At 48.7% G+C, this 18,188-nt stretch overlaps 1 protein-coding gene across 7 annotated transcripts in view; it reads right to left on the reverse strand.

The window, feature by feature from the left end:
* rap1gap2 (RAP1 GTPase activating protein 2) overlaps positions 1–18,188 on the reverse strand; it is a 257,951-nt gene that overhangs the window by 135,936 nt on the left and 103,827 nt on the right. For 6 of the 7 annotated variants that reach the window (XM_033045634.1, XM_033045635.1, XM_033045633.1 and 3 more), the window contains exon 1: positions 13,895–14,046. The exons of the other annotated variant lie outside the window; for it this stretch is intronic. In XM_033045634.1, the coding sequence (XP_032901525.1) occupies positions 13,895–13,998 (104 nt within the window). In that variant the 5' untranslated portion in view covers positions 13,999–14,046. Of the gene's footprint in view, positions 1–13,894; positions 14,047–18,188 lie in introns of those variants that run through there. 7 annotated transcript variants of the gene reach the window in all.

Below are 18,188 nucleotides of genomic sequence, written 5' to 3' on the forward strand. Positions count from 1 at the left end.
AAACTAAACTTTGAATGTAAGATTGTAAGAAATAAGGGCACAAGGAGGTCATTTCTCCCCTCAAGCCATCTCCAATCTCCTGAAGGTAGACACAAAATGTTGGGAGTAACTCAGCGGGACAGGCAGCATGTTGTTTAAGAAGGAACTGCAGATGCTGGAGAATCAAAGGTAGACAAAAATGCTGGAGAAACTCAGCGGGTGCAGCAGCATCTATGGAGCGAAGGAAATAGGCAACGTTTCGGGCCGAAACCCTTCTTCAGACCCAGAAACGTCGCCCATTCTTTCTCTCCAGAGATGCTACCTGTCCCACTGAGTTACTCCAGCATTTTGAGTCTATCTTCGATTTAAACCAGCACCTGCAGTTCTTTCCTACACATTTTGTCCAATCTTTTGAACTGATCTGATCTCGGACTCAATCCGCATTTCTGTCTGCCCCTCATAGCCATACTCCCCTCTAGCTGAAGAATCGATTTGATGAAATGATTCAAGGTTAATTATCACTATAATTCAATAGAATTCAGAGTCACCGAGAGATACAGCATGGAAACAGGACCCTCAGGCTCACAGAGTCCATGACAAACATCAACCGCATATTTACTCCCATTTTTTCAACCCATTTTTATAGACGCCCTCCTCGGCATGGTGGCGAAGCGGTAGAGTTGCTGCCTTGCAGCGGCAGAGACCCGGGTTCGATCCTGAGCATGGGCGCTGTCTGTATGGAGTTTGGACATTCTCCCCTTGACCTGCGTGGGTTTTCTCTGGGTGCTCCGGTTTCCTGCCACACTCCAAAGACATGCAGGTTTGTAGATTCATTGGCTTCGGTTAAAATTGCAAATTGTCCCTGGTGTGCGTAGGGTAGTGCTCGTGTACGGGTGATCGCTGGTCGGCATGGCCTCGGTGGGCCGAAGGGCCTGTTTCCACACTGCATCGCTAGAGTCTAAAAGTAAAATCATTGAGCACATGGGAACGGAGGCCAAGGGCAGCGCTTTGAGCAGTTTAGTTTAGTTTAGTTTGTAGCTTAGCTTAGACAAAACAGGCCCTTTAGCCCATCGAGTCTACGCCGACCAGCGATCCCCGTATCGGGGATCCCACATTGGACACACACTGGAGAGAAATTGTGAGTTTAGAATGATTGAGTAATGTGAGCAAACAGTTTATTTATTTATTTATTTTTTTAAATACATTTTTATTAGAGGCATCTGCATATGACTTCAGAATTAAGGGACAGAAGTTTAGGGGTAACATGAGGGGGAACTTCTTTACTCAGAGAGTGGTAGCGGTGTGGAATGAGCTTCCAGTGGAAGTGGTGGAGGCAGGTTCGTTGGTATCATTTAAAAATAAATTGGATAGGCATATGGATGAGAAGGGAATGGAGGGTTATGGTATGAGTGCAGGCAGGTGGGACTAAGGGAAAAAAGTTGTTCGGCACGGACTTGTAGGGCCGAGATGGCCTGTTTCCGTGCTGTAATTGTTATATGGTTATATCATAAATCCAAACCAATACAGACTTTGTTAACGGTTACATATTAAATATCCAGGTTTCCAGGGACCCAGTTACCAAAGTAGCTGGGATCCTCCTTTATCGGTTATATATTAACATTGCCTCTAATTATTTATTTATATTTATAGATAAGAAAAATAAATAAATAAATAAATAAATTAGAAAAATAGGATAAATTATCAATAATACAACTTGGGAGATAGGTCCGTAGGTCAGAGAACTTAACTATTCATCTAGTCCTGGGTTCAGGCTTCAGTCCGGCCTACGTGCCGGTCCCATCTACCCCTTCAAGTAATCTATAAATGGAGACCATATTCTAATGAATAATTCTGGTTTGTCAATTAAGACATATCTAATTTAAAGTTTAAAAACACTTTAAGATGCCGATTCTGGTTTTCGTTAAAAGGTACAGATGTGTATAAGATCATAATGGGAATAGAAAGGATAAATGTTTCAACCATGGTAGAGGAATGAAGAAGCAGAGGACACAGGTTTAAGGTGAGAGGGGAAAGATGGAATAGGAATCTGAAGGGTAACCTTTTCACACAGAGGGTGGTGGGTGTATGGAACAAGCTGCCAGAGTAAGTAGTTGAGGCAGGTTCTATAACAACATTTAATAGACATTTGGACAGGTACATGGATAGGAAAGGGTTAGAGGGATACAGGCCAAACATGAGCAGATAGCGCTAGTGTAGATGGGGAATTTGGTCAAGTGGGCAAGTTGAGCCGAACGGCCTGTTTCCGCGGTGTATGACAATATATTTGTGGTCGTTCGGTTTCAGGATTCGAAATCTTGTGCCTGCTCCTTGTTTGTGGAATTATTTGCTCCAGGAATTATCCTTCGCCTGGAAATGGAATGTTGTCTCGTTGGGGGAAAAATAGTATTCCGGTCGCGCAGTGGTAGGGTTGCCTTACAGCGCCAAAGACCCAGGTTCGATCCTGTCTACGGGTGAGGAGTTTGTACGCTCTCCCCGTGACCTGCGTGCGTTTTCTCCGGGAGCTCTGGTTTCCTCCCACACTCCAAAGACGTGCAGTACATGTTTGTAGGCTAATCGGCTTGGTACAATTGTAAATTGTCTCTGTGTGTGTGTAACATAGTGTCAGTGGGGATCGCTGGTCAGCACGGACTCGTTGGGCCGAAGGGCCTGTTTTCACACGGTATCTCTGAACTAAACTAAACCAGGGGCAATGTAGAGAGGCCAATCAACTTGTACGTCTTTGGGATGTGGGAGGAAACTGGAGCTCCTGGAGAAAACCCACGCGGTCACAGGGAGAACGTGCAAACTCCGTACAGGCAGCACCCGAGGTCTGGATTGAATCTGGGTCCTTTGCTGCTAAATTGATGTCACAATATAAATATTAAAGGTTCATTCTTGTGGTGACCCAGCAAGGTAGGGTGGGAATCTTAAACACGGCAAGAAAGACCACTTCAGGAAGTGAAACTGCCACCTCAGAACTCTGAGATGACTTCCCCAGGCACTTTGAAATAACTAAGTTATTTATCTCACCAGCTTCTCAAACAGGTTGATCAGACCACAGAGCCTAGGAATAATTAGCTTGTAAAATAAATGGTTTTAGTTTTTTACTTTAAGTGTGTACAGTTTTGGTCTCCTAATTTGAGGAAGGACATTCTTGTGATTGAGGCAGTGCAGCGTAGGTTCACGAGATTGATCCCCTGGATGGCGTGACTGTCATATGAGGAAAGATTGAAAAGACTAGGCTTGTATTCACTGGAGTTTAGAAGGATGAGGGGCAATCTTATAGAAACATATAACATTTTAAAAGGACTGGATAAGCTAGATGCAGGAAATATGTTCCCAAAGTTGGGCGAGTCCAGAACCAGGGACCACATTCTGAGAATAAAGGGGAGGCCATTTAAGACTGAGGTGAGAATCAACTTTTTCACCCAGAGAGTTGTGAATTTGTGGAATTCCCTGCCACAGAGGGCAGTGGAGGCCAGATCACTGGATGGATTTAAGAGAGAGTTAGATAGAGCTCTAGGGGCTAGTGGAATATGTTCCCAAAGTTGGGCGAGTCCAGAACCAGGGACCACAGTCTGAGAATAAAGGGGAGGCCATTTAAGACTGAGGTGAGAATCAACTTTTTCACCCAAAGAGTTGTGAATTTGTGGAATTCCCTGCCACAGAGGGCAGTGGAGGCCAGATCACTGGATGGATTTAAGAGAGAGTTAGATAGAGTTCTAGGGGCTAGTGGAGTCCCTAGTGGAATCAAGGGATTATGGGGAGAAGGCAGGCACGGGTTATTGATTGGGGACGATCAGCCATGGTCACAATGAATGGCGGTGCTCGCTCCTCCTGAACCTATTTTCTATGTTTCCGTGTTTCTATGTTTCTAAATTTTAGAGATACAAGATGGAAACAGGCCCTTCGGCCCACCGAGTCTATGCCGACCAACAATCACCCGTTCACACCAGTTCTATGTTATCCCACTTTCTCATCCACTCCCTGCACACTGGGGGCAATTGACATGCAGGTTTGTAGATTAATTGGCTTTGGTATAATTGTAAATAGTCCCTAGCATGTGTAGGATAGTGTTAGTGTGCGGGGATCGCTGGTCGGCGCGGACTCGGTGGGCCGAAAGGCTTTGTTTCTGCGCTGTATATCTAAACTAAACTAAAAGTATCAAGGTCAAAACGGGAGTTCATTGAACAATAAAAATGTGTTTTATTTTTAGAACGTTATTTTTTCTAACAATCTTTTCATGAAGAGAGGCACAAAATGCTGGAGTAACTCAGCGGGTCAGGCAGCATTTCTGGAGAAAAGGAATGGGTGACATTTCGGGTCGAGACCCTTCTTCGGACAAAACCACATCTGAAAACAATGGCATCTAAAAGTCAATTGTCTCCAGATGTCGCTGTTGGGTCTTCTAAAAGTGACATGGTTAACAGTGAGACTCGAGTCTCACCCCCTCTTCTCCCCTCTCCCATTAGGCAAGAGGTACAGAAGTGTGAAAATGCACACCTCCAGCCAAATTCAGGGACAGTTTCTTCCCGGCTGTTATCAGGCAACTGAACCATCCTCCCACCAACTACAGTGCGTTCCTGACCTCCCATCCACCTCATTGGAGCCCTTTGAACTGGCTTTCATCGACAATACTGGATTTTACCTTGCACTAAACATGACATCTGCATCTTTACATTGTGGACAGCTTTGATTTTAATCATGGAATGTCTTTCTGTTGACTGGATAGCAGGCAGCAACAAAGCTTTTCACTGTACCTCGGGCCACCTGACAATAATAAGAAACGGAACGGAAAAGCTAAACTAAACTAAACAGGTACCATAACAGTGTTTAAAAGATACTTGAACAGGTACGTGGATAGGAAAGGTTTAGAGGGAAATGGACCAAATGCAGGCAGATGGCACTGGTGTAGAAGGGGTATGGACAAGATGGGCTGAAGGGCCTGTTTACATGCTGTATGACTGCGATTACATTAAAAGGGAGGGGGAAGGTTAGTTGCTCAGCTCATACAGAGGGCTAGCATGAATTCCAAGGGCTGAATGGCATCCTGCTGTACTTCTATCGCTCCCTGGTTTTATTCCACATAGCAGGGTATTTTTATTGTACTGGGATGTTAAAGTCGGCAAGCAAGGCCCAACCACAGTGATGCAACAGCCCAGAAGGCATACTAACATCTACTCCCTGAGGAAGCTGAGTAGATTTGGCTTGCTTTCACAGTAGACCACGTCTACAGGTGCACCCTAGAAAGCACACTGTCATAGAACATAGAAACATTTGCACAGGAGTAGGCCATTCGGCCCTTCGAGCCAGCACCACCATTCAATATGATCATGGCTGATCATCTAAAATCAGTACCCCCATATCCCTTGATTCCTTTAGCCCTAAGAGCTAAATCTAATTCTCTCCTGAATCCATCCAATGAATCGGCCTCCACTGTCTTCTGTGGCAGAGAATTCCACAGATTCACAACTCTCTGGGTGAAAAAGTTTTTCCTCTACTCAGTCCTAAATGGCCTACCCCTTATTCTTAAACTGTGACCCCTGGTTCTGGACTCCCCCAACATGAGGAACATTTTTCCTGCATCTAGCCTGTCCAATCCTTTAAGAGTTCTATATGTTTCTATAAGATTCCCTCTCGTCCTTCTAAATTCCAGTGAATACAAGCCCAGTCGACCCATTCTTTCATCTGTCGGGCTGCATCACAGCTTGGTCTGGGAACAGCTCTGCCCAAGACTGTGAGAAATTGCGGACAGTTACAGGCGTGACCCAGTCCACTACAAAGACCAGGCTCCCCATCACTGATGTGGCCCAGTCCATCTACACTTCACGCTGCCTCAGAAAAGCAGCTGACTTACTCAAAGACTTGTCCCATCCCGGTCATTCCTTCTTCTCCCCGCCTAGCTGTGCCTCTCATAATTTTATATATTTCCATCAGGTCTTTGGAGTTTGAGGGAAATCTGTCCAACCTCTCCCTGTAGCTAACCCCCCCAAATCCAGGCATCAAGTCTGGAGAAGGGTCTCGACCCGAAACATCACCCGTTCCTTCTCTCCTGAGATGCTGTCTGTCCCACTGAGTTACTCCAGCAATTTGTGTCTATCTTCGATTTAAACCAGCATCTGCAATTCCTTGCTACACATCATTCTGGTAAACTACCTCAGCTGAACCCTCTCCAAAGCCTCCACATCCTTCCTGCAAGGGGACAAGCAGAAATCTGACTCCAAAGACGTACAGGTTTGTGGGTTAAATGGCTCTGGTAGAGACTCGTGTGTGTGTGTGTAGGGTAGCGATAGTATACGGGGTGATTGTTTGCCGGCACGGACTTGGTGAGCTGAAGGGCCTGTTTCCGCGCTGTATCTCTAAACTAACCTACGATACGATAGAACTTTATTTATCCCAGGAGGGAAATTGATCTGCCAACAGTCATAAAACACAAGATACATGAAACATGACATTAAAGTGATTGGGGATGTGCAAAGATTGTGTGGGGGGGTGGGGGGAGTCACTCAGTCTAACCCACGACAGAAGGGGGAGGAGTTGTACAGTTTGATAGCCACAGGGAAGAAGGATCTCCTGTGGCGTTCTGTGTTGCATCTTGGTGGAACCAGGGCTCTTATGATTTATCCAGGTGAGCGTAGGAACGATGGAGCAGGTGGATGATGGCGTCCTCAACCCCCATCTTTGTTTGGTAAAATAAACTAAACTGCACACAATTCTCCAAATGCGGCCTAACCATAGTCCTATAAAGCTGCATCCTGACTTCCTGACTCTTATCCTCGAAGGTAGACAAAAATGCTGGAGAAACTCAGCGGGTGAGGCAGCATCTATGGAGCGAAGGAAATAGGCAACGTTTTGGGCTGAAACCCTTCTTCAGACTGATGCAAGGTTATCCTCGATCTTATCCTCGATGGCCTGGCCAATTCTTTACCACTCGGTCCATAGTCAGTTGTCTTGCAAGGGGTCACCTGTCTGACATGTTAACTCGGTTTCCTCTCCACTGACCTGCTGAGCATTTCCAGCATTGTTTGCTCTGATTATACTTTAGTTTAGTTTAGTTTAGTTTAGTTCAGAGATACAGCGCGGAAACAGGCCCCTTTCGGCCCACTGAGTCCGCACCAACATCAGCACATTAACACTACCCTACACACACCTGGGACCATTCACACACACAAGCCAATTAACCTACAAACCTGCACGTCTTTGGAGTGTGGGAGCAAGAGAGGAACCCGCTGTCAAAACATGGAGGGTACGGGGGACACAATTTTTTGGCAGCTGCGCGTGCATGCGCACACACACACACACACACACACACACACACACACACACACACACACACACACACACACACACACACACACACACACACACACACACACACACACACACACACACACACATGCTCGAGGCTTCGGAGGCTCAATCCAGCGCTAAATGCAGCTCAACTCTGCCTGTCTCACCGGGTTAACTACAGCCCTGTCTGGACTGACGGGATACCAGCACTGCTTCTCCGCGCTGGCCATATTTCCCGCAAGTCCAGGAAGGGCTGTAGGCTCACCTGGTGGGACAGGCAGAGTTGAGCTGGGTTTAGCGCTGTTTCTCTGCGCTGGCTGTGGGCCTGGGGGTATAGCTCACGTCTGACTCCCGACCTCTCTGGCCACCCGTGGGGGGGGGTCACTGGGGACAGCGTCGGAGACCCGGCCGGGATCGATCCTGCCTGCGGATGAGACGCAGGTCTGTGCTACGTCTCCCTCCTCCAATCATCCTGCTCTATCCCCAGTCCCCTCCCCCCCCTCCACCCCTCCCTCCTCCAATCTTCGCGCCCTCGATCATCAGTCCACCCCCACTGTATCGCGGAAAGCGGAGATTTTAAAATCGGGATCACAAAAACTTGGGGGGGATGTCCCCCACCTCTCAAAACATGGGGGGTTTTCCGCCCCTGTGTGGGAGGAAACCGGAGCACCCGGGGGAAAACCCACGTGGTCACGGGGAGAACGTACAAACTCCGTATAGACAGCACCCGTGGTCAGGGTCGAACCCGGGTCTCTGGCGTTGTAATGAAGCAACGTTACCGATGCACTACTGTGGAAGAGTATATTTTATATATTCAGGTCCCTGGCACAACCTTCTCACGCTGAGCTGACATAAGCTCCATCTGCATTAGAATTTAGTTCTCACTGTAGTGAAGGTCAGTCTGTTTTCATGTGTTTCTCAGCTGCGTGACTGGCTTGTATCTGTACCAACAGGAACCCAGACTCCTACAAGAAAAACTGCCCCAGGGTGGAGGCACAAGTAACTGCAGATGCTGGTTTACCAAAAACAAGACACAACGTGCTGGAGTAACTCAGCAGGTCAGGCAGCATCTCTGGAGCACATGGACAAGCGACGTTTCGGGAGTAGACAAAAATGCTGGAGAAACTCAGCGGGTGAGGCAGCATCTATGGAGCAAAGGAAATAGGTGACGTTTTGGGTCGAGACCCTTCTTCAGACTGATGTGGGGGGGGGGGGTGGAAAGAAGAAAGGAAGAGACAGTGGGCTGAGGGAGAGCGGGGAAGGGGGAGGGGCAGTAGGGAGAAAGCAAGGACTACCTGAAATTGGAGAAGTCAATGTTCATACCGCTGGGGTGTAAACTGCCCAAGCGAAATATGAGGTGCTGCTCCTCCAATTTGCGGTGGGACTCACTCTGGCCATGGAGGAGGCCCAGGACAGAATGGTCGGATATGGAATGGTAGAGGAGACCCTTCTTCAGCCTGACGAAGGGTCTTCAAAGGATCCCGACCTGAAACGTCACCTATCCACATTTTCCAGAGATGCTGCCTGACCCGCTGAGTTACTCCAGCAGTTTGTGTCGCGACCTAAAAGGTCGTCTAAACCATCTCAGGAGTCTGGATAAGGTCCACGTGAGTTAAACGAACTGTTGGGGTTACTTCGGGAAGACCACAAAAAGGCACAAAGCGCTGGAGTAACTCAGCGGGTCAGGCAGCGTCTCTGGAGAATGTGGGCAGGTGACGTTTTAGGTCGGGATTCTTCTTCAGCATGCAGATGAAGGGTCTCGGCCCGAAACATCACCTATTCCTTTTCACCAGAGACGCTGCCTGACCCGCTGAGTTACCCCGGCACTTTGTGTCCCATCTTCTGCAGGAGACCACGGGCGCTTTCGGCAAATGTTTTGAGGCGCTTCACTGATGTTAGGTAGAGTTTTGGGGCTTCATTTGGGGACAAGAGAGTTGGCAAAACCACGGCTGCATTTCACCACATTACTGGGAAACTTTAGGCGTCACGAAAGGTATTAATTGATATGTAAACAACAAAATGGCATGACTGAGAAAGGCAGAGAGCTGTGAGCTCAGCGTTATGCCTTGCAAAAATGTAGCATTGTTAGAATGAAATGATGGTGGAATAATAACTGGGTGATATTCACCAGATCTGCTGTTACAAATGCCCACCATCTCCAGACCGGAGAGAGTTCCAGCTAATCTCTGTCTGTCTGTCTGTGTCTGTCTGTCTGTCTGTCTGTGTCTGTCTGTCTGTCTGTCTGTCTGTCTGTCTGTCTGTCTGTCTGTCTGTCTGTCTGTCTGTCAGTCAGTCTGTACTACCTCTCTCTACCCACACTTTTTCTCTACCACTCCCTACTCTCCCTTTCTCTCTCTCTACTCCCTCCCTCTCCCTCTCTCACCCCACACATCCGACCTCTCCCCCTCTCTCAACTACCTTTCCCTAACTCTCGCCCTCTCTACCCCTTTCTCCCATTTCTCTCGCTCTCTGACTCTCTCCACACTCTCTCTATTCTCTTTCTCTCTACCCTCTCTCTCTCTCTTTTCCTCTCTCTCTCTCTCTCTCTCACATTCAACCTCTACTCTCTCTTCCTCTCCGCTACCTTTCTCTCTCTCTTTCTTTTCCTCTCTCTCTCTCTCTCTCTCTTTTCCTCTCCCACGACTCCCTCTCCCTTTCTACTATCTCTCTCCCTCTCTCTACCTCTCTCCCACTACCTCTCTCACTCTTTTTCTCTCTACCAGCTTTCTCCCTCTCTCTCTCTCTCTCCCTCTACTCCCTCTACTCTCTCTACCTTTCTCTCTCTCACTCTCTTGGGTCAGTGCATGACTGGTTAGCAGACAACAACAAGCTTTCCACTGTACCATGGTACACTTGACAAGAAACTAAACCAGTACATAAGGCGATCACCCTTGTGGTGAATAGGTTTGTACGCAGAGTTGCTGCCACTGACGGCTTTAAACAGGCAGCCAGTTTAACATACACCTCCCATGTGTTACCTTCCATAAAACCAGTAATCAGTTGAACGTTATCTGTTTGCTAATTTATTCCAAGCAGTTGAAGAATTGAGAAAAGCCATCTGCTGGCTTCCATCTCCGGCTCCATTATACCACGGAATATGATAAATAAACCAAACTATTTGTGCAGGAAGGAACTGCAGATGCTGCTTTACACCAAAGGTAGACACAAAGTGCTGGAGTAACTCAGAGGGGTCAGGCAGCATCGCTGGAGAAAAGGAACAGGTGACTTTTCGGGTGGAGACCCTTCTTCAGGCTGAGAGTCGGGGGAGAGGGAAATAGAGGTTTGAAAAGGTTCGGAACAATCAGAGCCGGCACCGATGACCATGGAAAGGTGGAGCCCACAATGGTCCATTGTTGGCTTGGAAGTGGTGATAACGAAGGGATATATGGATATAAACAGTGGATACTAGCAGGGTGGGGGAGGGAGGGGCGTGGAGAGGGAATGCAGGGGTTACTTGAAATTAGAGAAATCAGCCTTCATACCGCTGGGGTATAAGCTACCCAAGCGAAATATGAGGTGCTGTTCCTCCAGTTTGTGTGTGGCCTCACTCTGACAATGGAGGAGGCCCCGGGCAGAAAGGTCAGTGTGGGAATGGGGAGGGGAGTTAAAATATTTGGCAACCGGGAGATCACGTCGGCCAAGGAGGTGTTCAGCGAAACGATCGATTGGAGCCGAGACACAACTTATTCTGCAAAGAAACATCATTTATAGACAATAGACAATAGGTGCAGGAGTAGGCCATTCAGCCCTTCGAGCCAGCACCGCCATTCAATGTGATCATGGCTGATCATCCACAATCACTACCCCGTTCCTGCCTTCTCCCCATATCCCCTGACTCCGCTATCTTTAAGAGCCCTATCTAGCTCTCTCTTGAAAGCATCCAGAGAACCTGCCTCCACCGCCCTCTGAGGCAGAGAATTCCACACACTCACCACATTCTGTGAGAAAAAGTGTTTCCTCGTCTCCGTTCTAAATGGCTTACTGCTTATTCTTAAACTGTGACCCCTGGTTCTGGACTCCCCCAACATCGGGAACATTTCCCGCCTCGAGCGTGTCCAAGCCCTTAACAATCTTATATGTTGCAATGAGATGCCCTCTCATCCTTCTAAACTCCAGAGTGTACAAGCTCAGCTGCTCCATTCTCTCAGCATATGACAGTCCCGCCATCCCGGGAATTAACCTTGTAAACCTACGCTGCACTCCATCAATAGCAAGAATGTCCTTCCTCAAATTAGGGGACCAAAACTGCACACAATACTCTAGGTGTGGTCTCACTAGGGCTCTGTACAACTGCAGAAGGACCTCTTTGCTCCTATATTCGATTCCTCTTGTTATAAAGGCCAACAGGCCATTTGCTTTCTTCACTGCCTGCTGTACCTGCATTTAGTACAACCTTCTACTGTCGAGCAGACACTAAGATATTTTTGTGATTCCAAGGAGCATAAGTTAAAGGTGATATATAAATGTAACATGCTGCTGTGAGTTCTGCCTTTCTAATCAAATGCTTTCATATCCATAAGGTTACATGTCAGTAAAAGACACACAGCAACCAGAAAGCTGTCCTGACCTGCAGAGTGTCTGAAAAATCTTTCCCTTCCCTTTAAATATTATTAACCATGTATCAAGGGTGAAGTCTTAAGTCCAATGGAATAGTTAAACAAGTAACTTGTCCCACCCCAGTCATTCCTTCTTCTCCCCGCTCTCGTCCAGCAGAAGGTACAGAAGCTTGAAAGCGCGCACCACCAGACTCAGGAACAGCTTCTTCCCCTCTGTTATCGGGCTTCTGAACGGTCCTTCCATAAGCTAGGGCACTGTCCGGTTCACCTCTACCCCATTGCGGGCATTGGACTCTGTCTGTGGAACTGGTGCGCTACAATGCTGAGAACTATATTCTACACTCTGTATCTTCCCCTTTGCTCTACCTATAGTCCGTGAGTTTGACTTGATGATATTTACGTGTTGTGTATCTGATCTGTTTGAACAACAAGCAACACTAAGTTGTTGACTGTACCTCGGTGCACGTGTCACTAAGAAACCTAAACCTAAACTTAAACCTAAACCAAATCCCAGCGTTATTCCTGGTGGACACACGCCACATGGATCAGGAAAAAAACGTGCATCGGAGATTAATAAACGGGGAGAAGGCAGGAGAATGGGGATGAGAGGGAAAGATAGATCAGCCATGATTGAATGGTGGAATTGACTCGATGGGCCGAATGGCCTAATTCAGCTCCTGTCGCTTATGAGCTCATGGACAAGGAATGGACTTGTTATTTGTGGTCAACTGTAGCATGGAAATAATTTGTTAGACTCCTGCCACCCCCCACTCCACACTACCACCACCCCCCCCCCCCTCCCTCCAACTCTCCACCTCCTCCATTCCAGAGGTTTGGCAGCAAATTATGATTAAAGAATTATTCTCAAGGTGACAGGCCTATATAGATTGCTTCTGTTGGGCCAGGCTTGCAAAACCAAGCTTTTTCTCTGTACCTTGGTACACGTGGCAATACCCAACAAGCGTGTGGAACACAGCCTTATACTCTACCCTGGGTACACATGGTAATAGTAAACACGAACCTCAGGCTGTAAAACAAAGCTCTCCACTGTAGACGGACACAAAATGCCGGAGTAACTCATCGGGACAGGCAGCATCTCCGGATACAAGGAACGTTTCAGGTTGAGACCCTTCTTCGGACTCGACCCGAAACGTCGCCCCTTCCCTCTCTCCAGAGATGCTGCCCGTCCCGCTGAGTTACTCCAGCACTTTGTGTCTATCTTCGGTTTAAACCAGCATCTGCAGTTCCTTCCGACGCAAAGCTTTGCACTGTATCTTGTTGCACGTGACAGTAATAAACATAAGCTCGTAGACAACAATCTTCACTGTACCCTGGGTACCCCTGTCTAAAAATAAACCTAGACATCCAACATGAAAGCCTTCCACTGTACCTCGGTACACGTAACAGTATTAAATTTAAACCTAAGTTCGTACATGAATGCTTTTCACTGTACTTGGGGTACACATGACAATAACACGCCTCCATACAACACCTTTCGCTGTATACTAGCGACATAAAAACATAGACAATAGGTGCAGGAGTAGGCCATTCGGCCCTTCGAGCCAGCACCGCCATTCAATGTGATCATGGCTGATCATCCACAATCAGTACCCCGTTCCTGCCTTCTCCCCACATCCCTTGATTCCGTTAGCCCCAAGAGCTAAATCTACAGAAGCTCTCTCTATGAATACATCCTTCTGTGGCAGAGAATTCCACAGATTCACAACTCTCTGGCTGAAAAAGTTTTTCCTCATCTCAGTCCTAAATGGCCGACCCCTTATTCTTAAACTGTGTGACCCCCGGTTCTGGACTCCCCCCCCCCCAAACATCGGGAACATTTTTCCTGCGTCTAACCTGTCCAATCCGTGAAGGATTTTATACGTTTCTATAAGATCCCCTCTCATACGTCTGACTATAACACAGCTATAACTTTATGTTGATGACAGGCGAGTGAGAGTCATTGTTAACGGTTCCTGCTTCACCTGGACCAGCTGTACACAAGCCTGACACTGGCACTGAAGTAGTTAAGGTGTGGAGAAGACAGGTCTCTAGTGAGCAGCATGTTTTACCTGCGTTCCTTCTCCCTCCGGGATCTGTGCAGTAACCCTATCATCACCACTGCCGCCCGCAGACCGGCCTTCTTGGAGGTGGTGTGGCTGACCTTCTCCGCCATGTCTGGTCAGTTGCTCCGGCCCCTTGGCTGTGCCCGTCTGTCCGGCTCCCCCCCCCCCCCCCCCCCGGAGCACCCGGCCAGGACGGGCTCTCCCCCCTCACCACCGGCACTTGGCACCTCCTGCCTCCCCTCGTGGGCCGATACGTGTCTCCTCTCTCTCACTCCGTCCGTTCTCCTCCTTCTCCCCTCCGCTCCGCTCCTCTCCACCTCAAGTGACCTTCAAGTCACCTGGCTGACGACTAGCAGGCAGCTGCAGCTGTTCCTCTCGTGCTTCCAGAGTTGGCTCGTTTCTAAGTCCGTTCTCTCTCTCCTTTTTCTTTCCAGCCTGCAATCGGACGCAGTTCTTCCCTCTCTCTGTCTCCGGCACCTTATGCTGCCAACTCCCTCGGTTCCTACCGAGCCCCCCGCGTTCTCCTCCTCCTCCCCCCTCCCGTCCCCCCCACCGCTGGTCGGGACCACCCAGTGTCCGGCGTCCCCGCGCTCCAGAGGGGAGAGAGGTCCAGGGTTCAACGGCCAACGTTCCCCGTACTCTCCGCGTGTGCCCGCGTGTGCGCTGGACCTGCCAGGGTGAGATCCCAACACCGTGTCTCCTCGGCACTTTCTGCCGGGCGTGTTGCCACGGAGACGTGACAACTGAGGGAGCTCCTCCCACCCAGCTACATCCATCCCTCCCAAAGGCAGCTCTGCCCGCTCTCTATCTCCCTCTCTCCCTCCCTCTCTCTCTCTCCCTCCCTCTCTCTCTCTCTCTCCACACTGGTGTCAGAACGCATCGACTTCTCTGCATTAACCCTTCCAAGGCAAGGATGAGATTTGGGAGAGCAGCAGCAACAGCAATAATAAGACACAAGGTGCTGGAGTATCTCAGGGTCTGGTCCGGTAAGTTGATGGGGACTGGTGAAGATCATCGGGGTGATGGGGTCTATCGGTCATCTAGGGGTGGGGGGGGGGGGGATGGGGGGGGTGATTGGACCGGCACTGCACTGCAAATAATGATCAGAGAGGGATGAAAGAGAAGTGAAACAAAGGCCAGACGGTGGTGAATCTGTGGAATTCATTGCCACAGACGGCTGTGGAGGCCAAGTCAATGGATATTTTTAAGGCGGAGATTGACAGATTAGGCTATTAAATCAGGCTATTAAACACAACAACGAATAAGCTCTGAGCTCTGACTATATATGCAAAAGACTATATTATTATTGCACTATATTTGTTATAGAAACATAGAAACATAGAAAATAGGTGCAGGAGTAGGCCATTCGGCCCTTCGATCCAGCACCGCCATTCAATATGATCATGGCTGATCATCCAACTCAGTATCCTGTACCTGCCTTCTCTCCATACCCCCTGATCCCTTTAGCCACAAGGGCCACATCTAACTCCCTCTTAAATATAGCAATATTAGAATGGGTGTCAGGGATTAAGGGGGAGCAGGCAGGAGAATGGGGTCAGGAAAGAGAGATAGATCAGCCACAATTGAAAGGCTGAATGGACTGGACGGGTCGAATGGCCTCATTTTGCTCCCATCACTTATGACCTTATGACCTGGTCATATCCTGACACCGATTGTTTTTTGTAGGAAGGAAATGCAAAACTGGGATAACATCGGACTATCGTGTACAAACAAGGAACTGCAGACGCACGTTTGCAAGAAAAATGGCGAAGTGTTGGAGTGACTCAGCGCGACAGGCAGCATCTCTGGAGGGAAGGAGGGAGGGGAAGCTTTGGGTTGAGACCCTTCTTCTCGCTGAGGATTGATTTTTGCCAGGCAAAGAAGGCGCACAATGAAAGACACAAAGTGCTGGAGTAACTCAGCGGGTCAGGCAGCATCTCTGGAGAACATAGATAGGTGATATCCTGGGATGGGTCTAAAGAAGGGTCCCGACCCGAAACGTCACCTATCCATGTTCTGCAGAGATGCTGCCTGACCTGCTGTGTCACTCCAGCACTTCGTCTTTTTTTTTTTGCAAACCCGCATCTGCAGTTCCTTGTTTGTACACAATAGTCCGATGTTATCTCATTTTACTCAGGAAAGAGTTTCAAGGGGACAGGGAAAAGTTCCTAAGACTTGGCCTCCACAGCCGTCTGTGGCAATGAATTCCACAGATTCACCACCCTCTGACTGAAGAAATTCCTCCTCATCTTCATTCTAAAGGCACGTCCTTTTATTCTGAGGCTGTTCCTCAGGGTCAGGCAGCAGCATCCCTGAAGAACATGGTGGGGTGACGTTTTGGGTCAGGGCCCTTCTTTACTCCAGCACTTTGCGTCTTTTTTTTTGTAAACCGACATCTGCAGTTCCTTGTTTCTACAAGAAGTTGTGGAAACCTGGAACTCAATCTCACTCCAACAACAGGGTGCCGAGGCTGGGTTTGGGGGGGTGGCGAGTGTAGAGGGTGATGGGTGCAACTGTGCCCAGTGCCTTCTGTAGCAGGGCAAGAATGCGTTCTGCCACCTTTACCCTCTGTGCCAATTAGGGGCTGGCATCAGTCTGAATAAGGGTCTCGACCTGAAACATCGCCTATTTCCTTCGCTCCATAGATGCTGCTGCCCCCGCTGAGTTTCTCCAGCACTTTTGTCTACCTTCGATTTTCCAGCATCTGCAGTTCCTTCTTAAACACAGGGACTGGCATCACCCCCGGCCCATGAGGGAAAACGGTGTTCAAATCTTCACACAGATCGACCTTAGCCAGGCAAAAGATGAAAAGACACAGAGTGCTGGAGTAACTCAGCGGGTCAGGCAGCATGGATAGGTGACGATTCAGGTCGGGACCAGAGAAGGTGATGTTTCGGGTCAAGTCCATTTGCTCCATCAAATGGTGGAACAAAAGGATGGAAGGGACACGTCATCACGTCTCACAATACAGCAAGAGGAAAGGACACCGAGTGCTGGAGTTATGCCCCTGTCCCACTTAGGAAACCTGAACGGTAACCTCTGGAGACTTTGCGCCCCACCCAAGGTTTCCGTGCGGTTCCCGGAGGTTGCAGGTGGTTGCCGGAGGTTGCAGGTAGTGGGAGCAGGTAGGAAGACTGACAAAAACCTCCGGGAACCGCACGGAAACCTTGGGTGGGGCACAAAGTCTCCCGAGATTTCCGTTCAGGTTTCCTAAGTGGGACAGGGGCATTAACTCAGCGGGTCTAGGCAGCATCTCTGGAGAACATGGATAGGTGACGTTTCAGGTCGAGACCCTTCTTCAGATGGATATGAATAGGTGATGTTTCAGGTCGAGACCCTTCTTATAGGAACGGACTCTACATCCCAACATTCTCTTGCTGATCATCAAGTACCATCCACAATAACCACTTTTAACTCAGTTGGTCAATAATGTCCTCGGTTTAGGTTCAAGTCTATCACCGTCAGGTGTACCGAGGTACAGTGAAAAGCTTTGCTATCCAATAAGATCAGATAATACAACACATAAATACAAACACGTCAAACTCAAGTACAATAGATAGAGCAAAGTAAAAAATATAGATATAGATTTGAGACACAGCAGGCCCTTCGGCCCACTATCCATGCTGTACACACTAAAACCCTGCACATCTCCTTTAAACATTGCCCCTTGCATCTTGAAGCTCTGCTGTCCAGCATTTGGTCTGACCACCCTGGGAAAAGGTTGTGACTGTCTACCTCGTCAATGCCTCTCAGTTTATGGACGTCGATCAGGCCTCACCTCAACCTCCCTAATGATAAAGCTGAAATATAAACCAATAATTCAGCATGCGAGTGCTGTGGAACTCTGCTGGTCTGCCCCAAGGGGCGCAGGTTGGTCGGGGATGTGAGCCAGTGGGGGGGGGAGAGGAGGGGGTGGAGTACAGGAGGGGTGAGCGGACGGAGCTGGGGCCCCAACTGTGAGCCAGATGTGCGACTGTGATACTGGAACGTTTGCAGCTGGAGGCATCTCTGGCTTTCTTCCTTTGCCCGCTCTGTGCCAACTCACCAGGGCGGCAGGCACGTTGGCACGTTGGCACAGTCGCTGCCCCCTCACAGTTCCAGAGACCGGGGTACCACCCTGACTGTGGGTGCTGTCTGTACGGAGTTTATACCTTCCCCCTGTGACCGCGTTGGATTTCTCCGGGTGTTCCGGTTTCCTCTCACATCCCAAAGACGTACAGGTTTGCAGATTAATTGGCTTCTGTAAAATTGTAAATTGTCCCTGGAGCGTAGGATAGAACTAGTGTACGGGGCGATGGCT

The sequence above is a fragment of the Amblyraja radiata genome, chromosome 28 (assembly GCF_010909765.2).
Source record: "Amblyraja radiata isolate CabotCenter1 chromosome 28, sAmbRad1.1.pri, whole genome shotgun sequence".
NCBI classification, from domain to species: Eukaryota; Metazoa; Chordata; class Chondrichthyes; order Rajiformes; family Rajidae; genus Amblyraja; species Amblyraja radiata.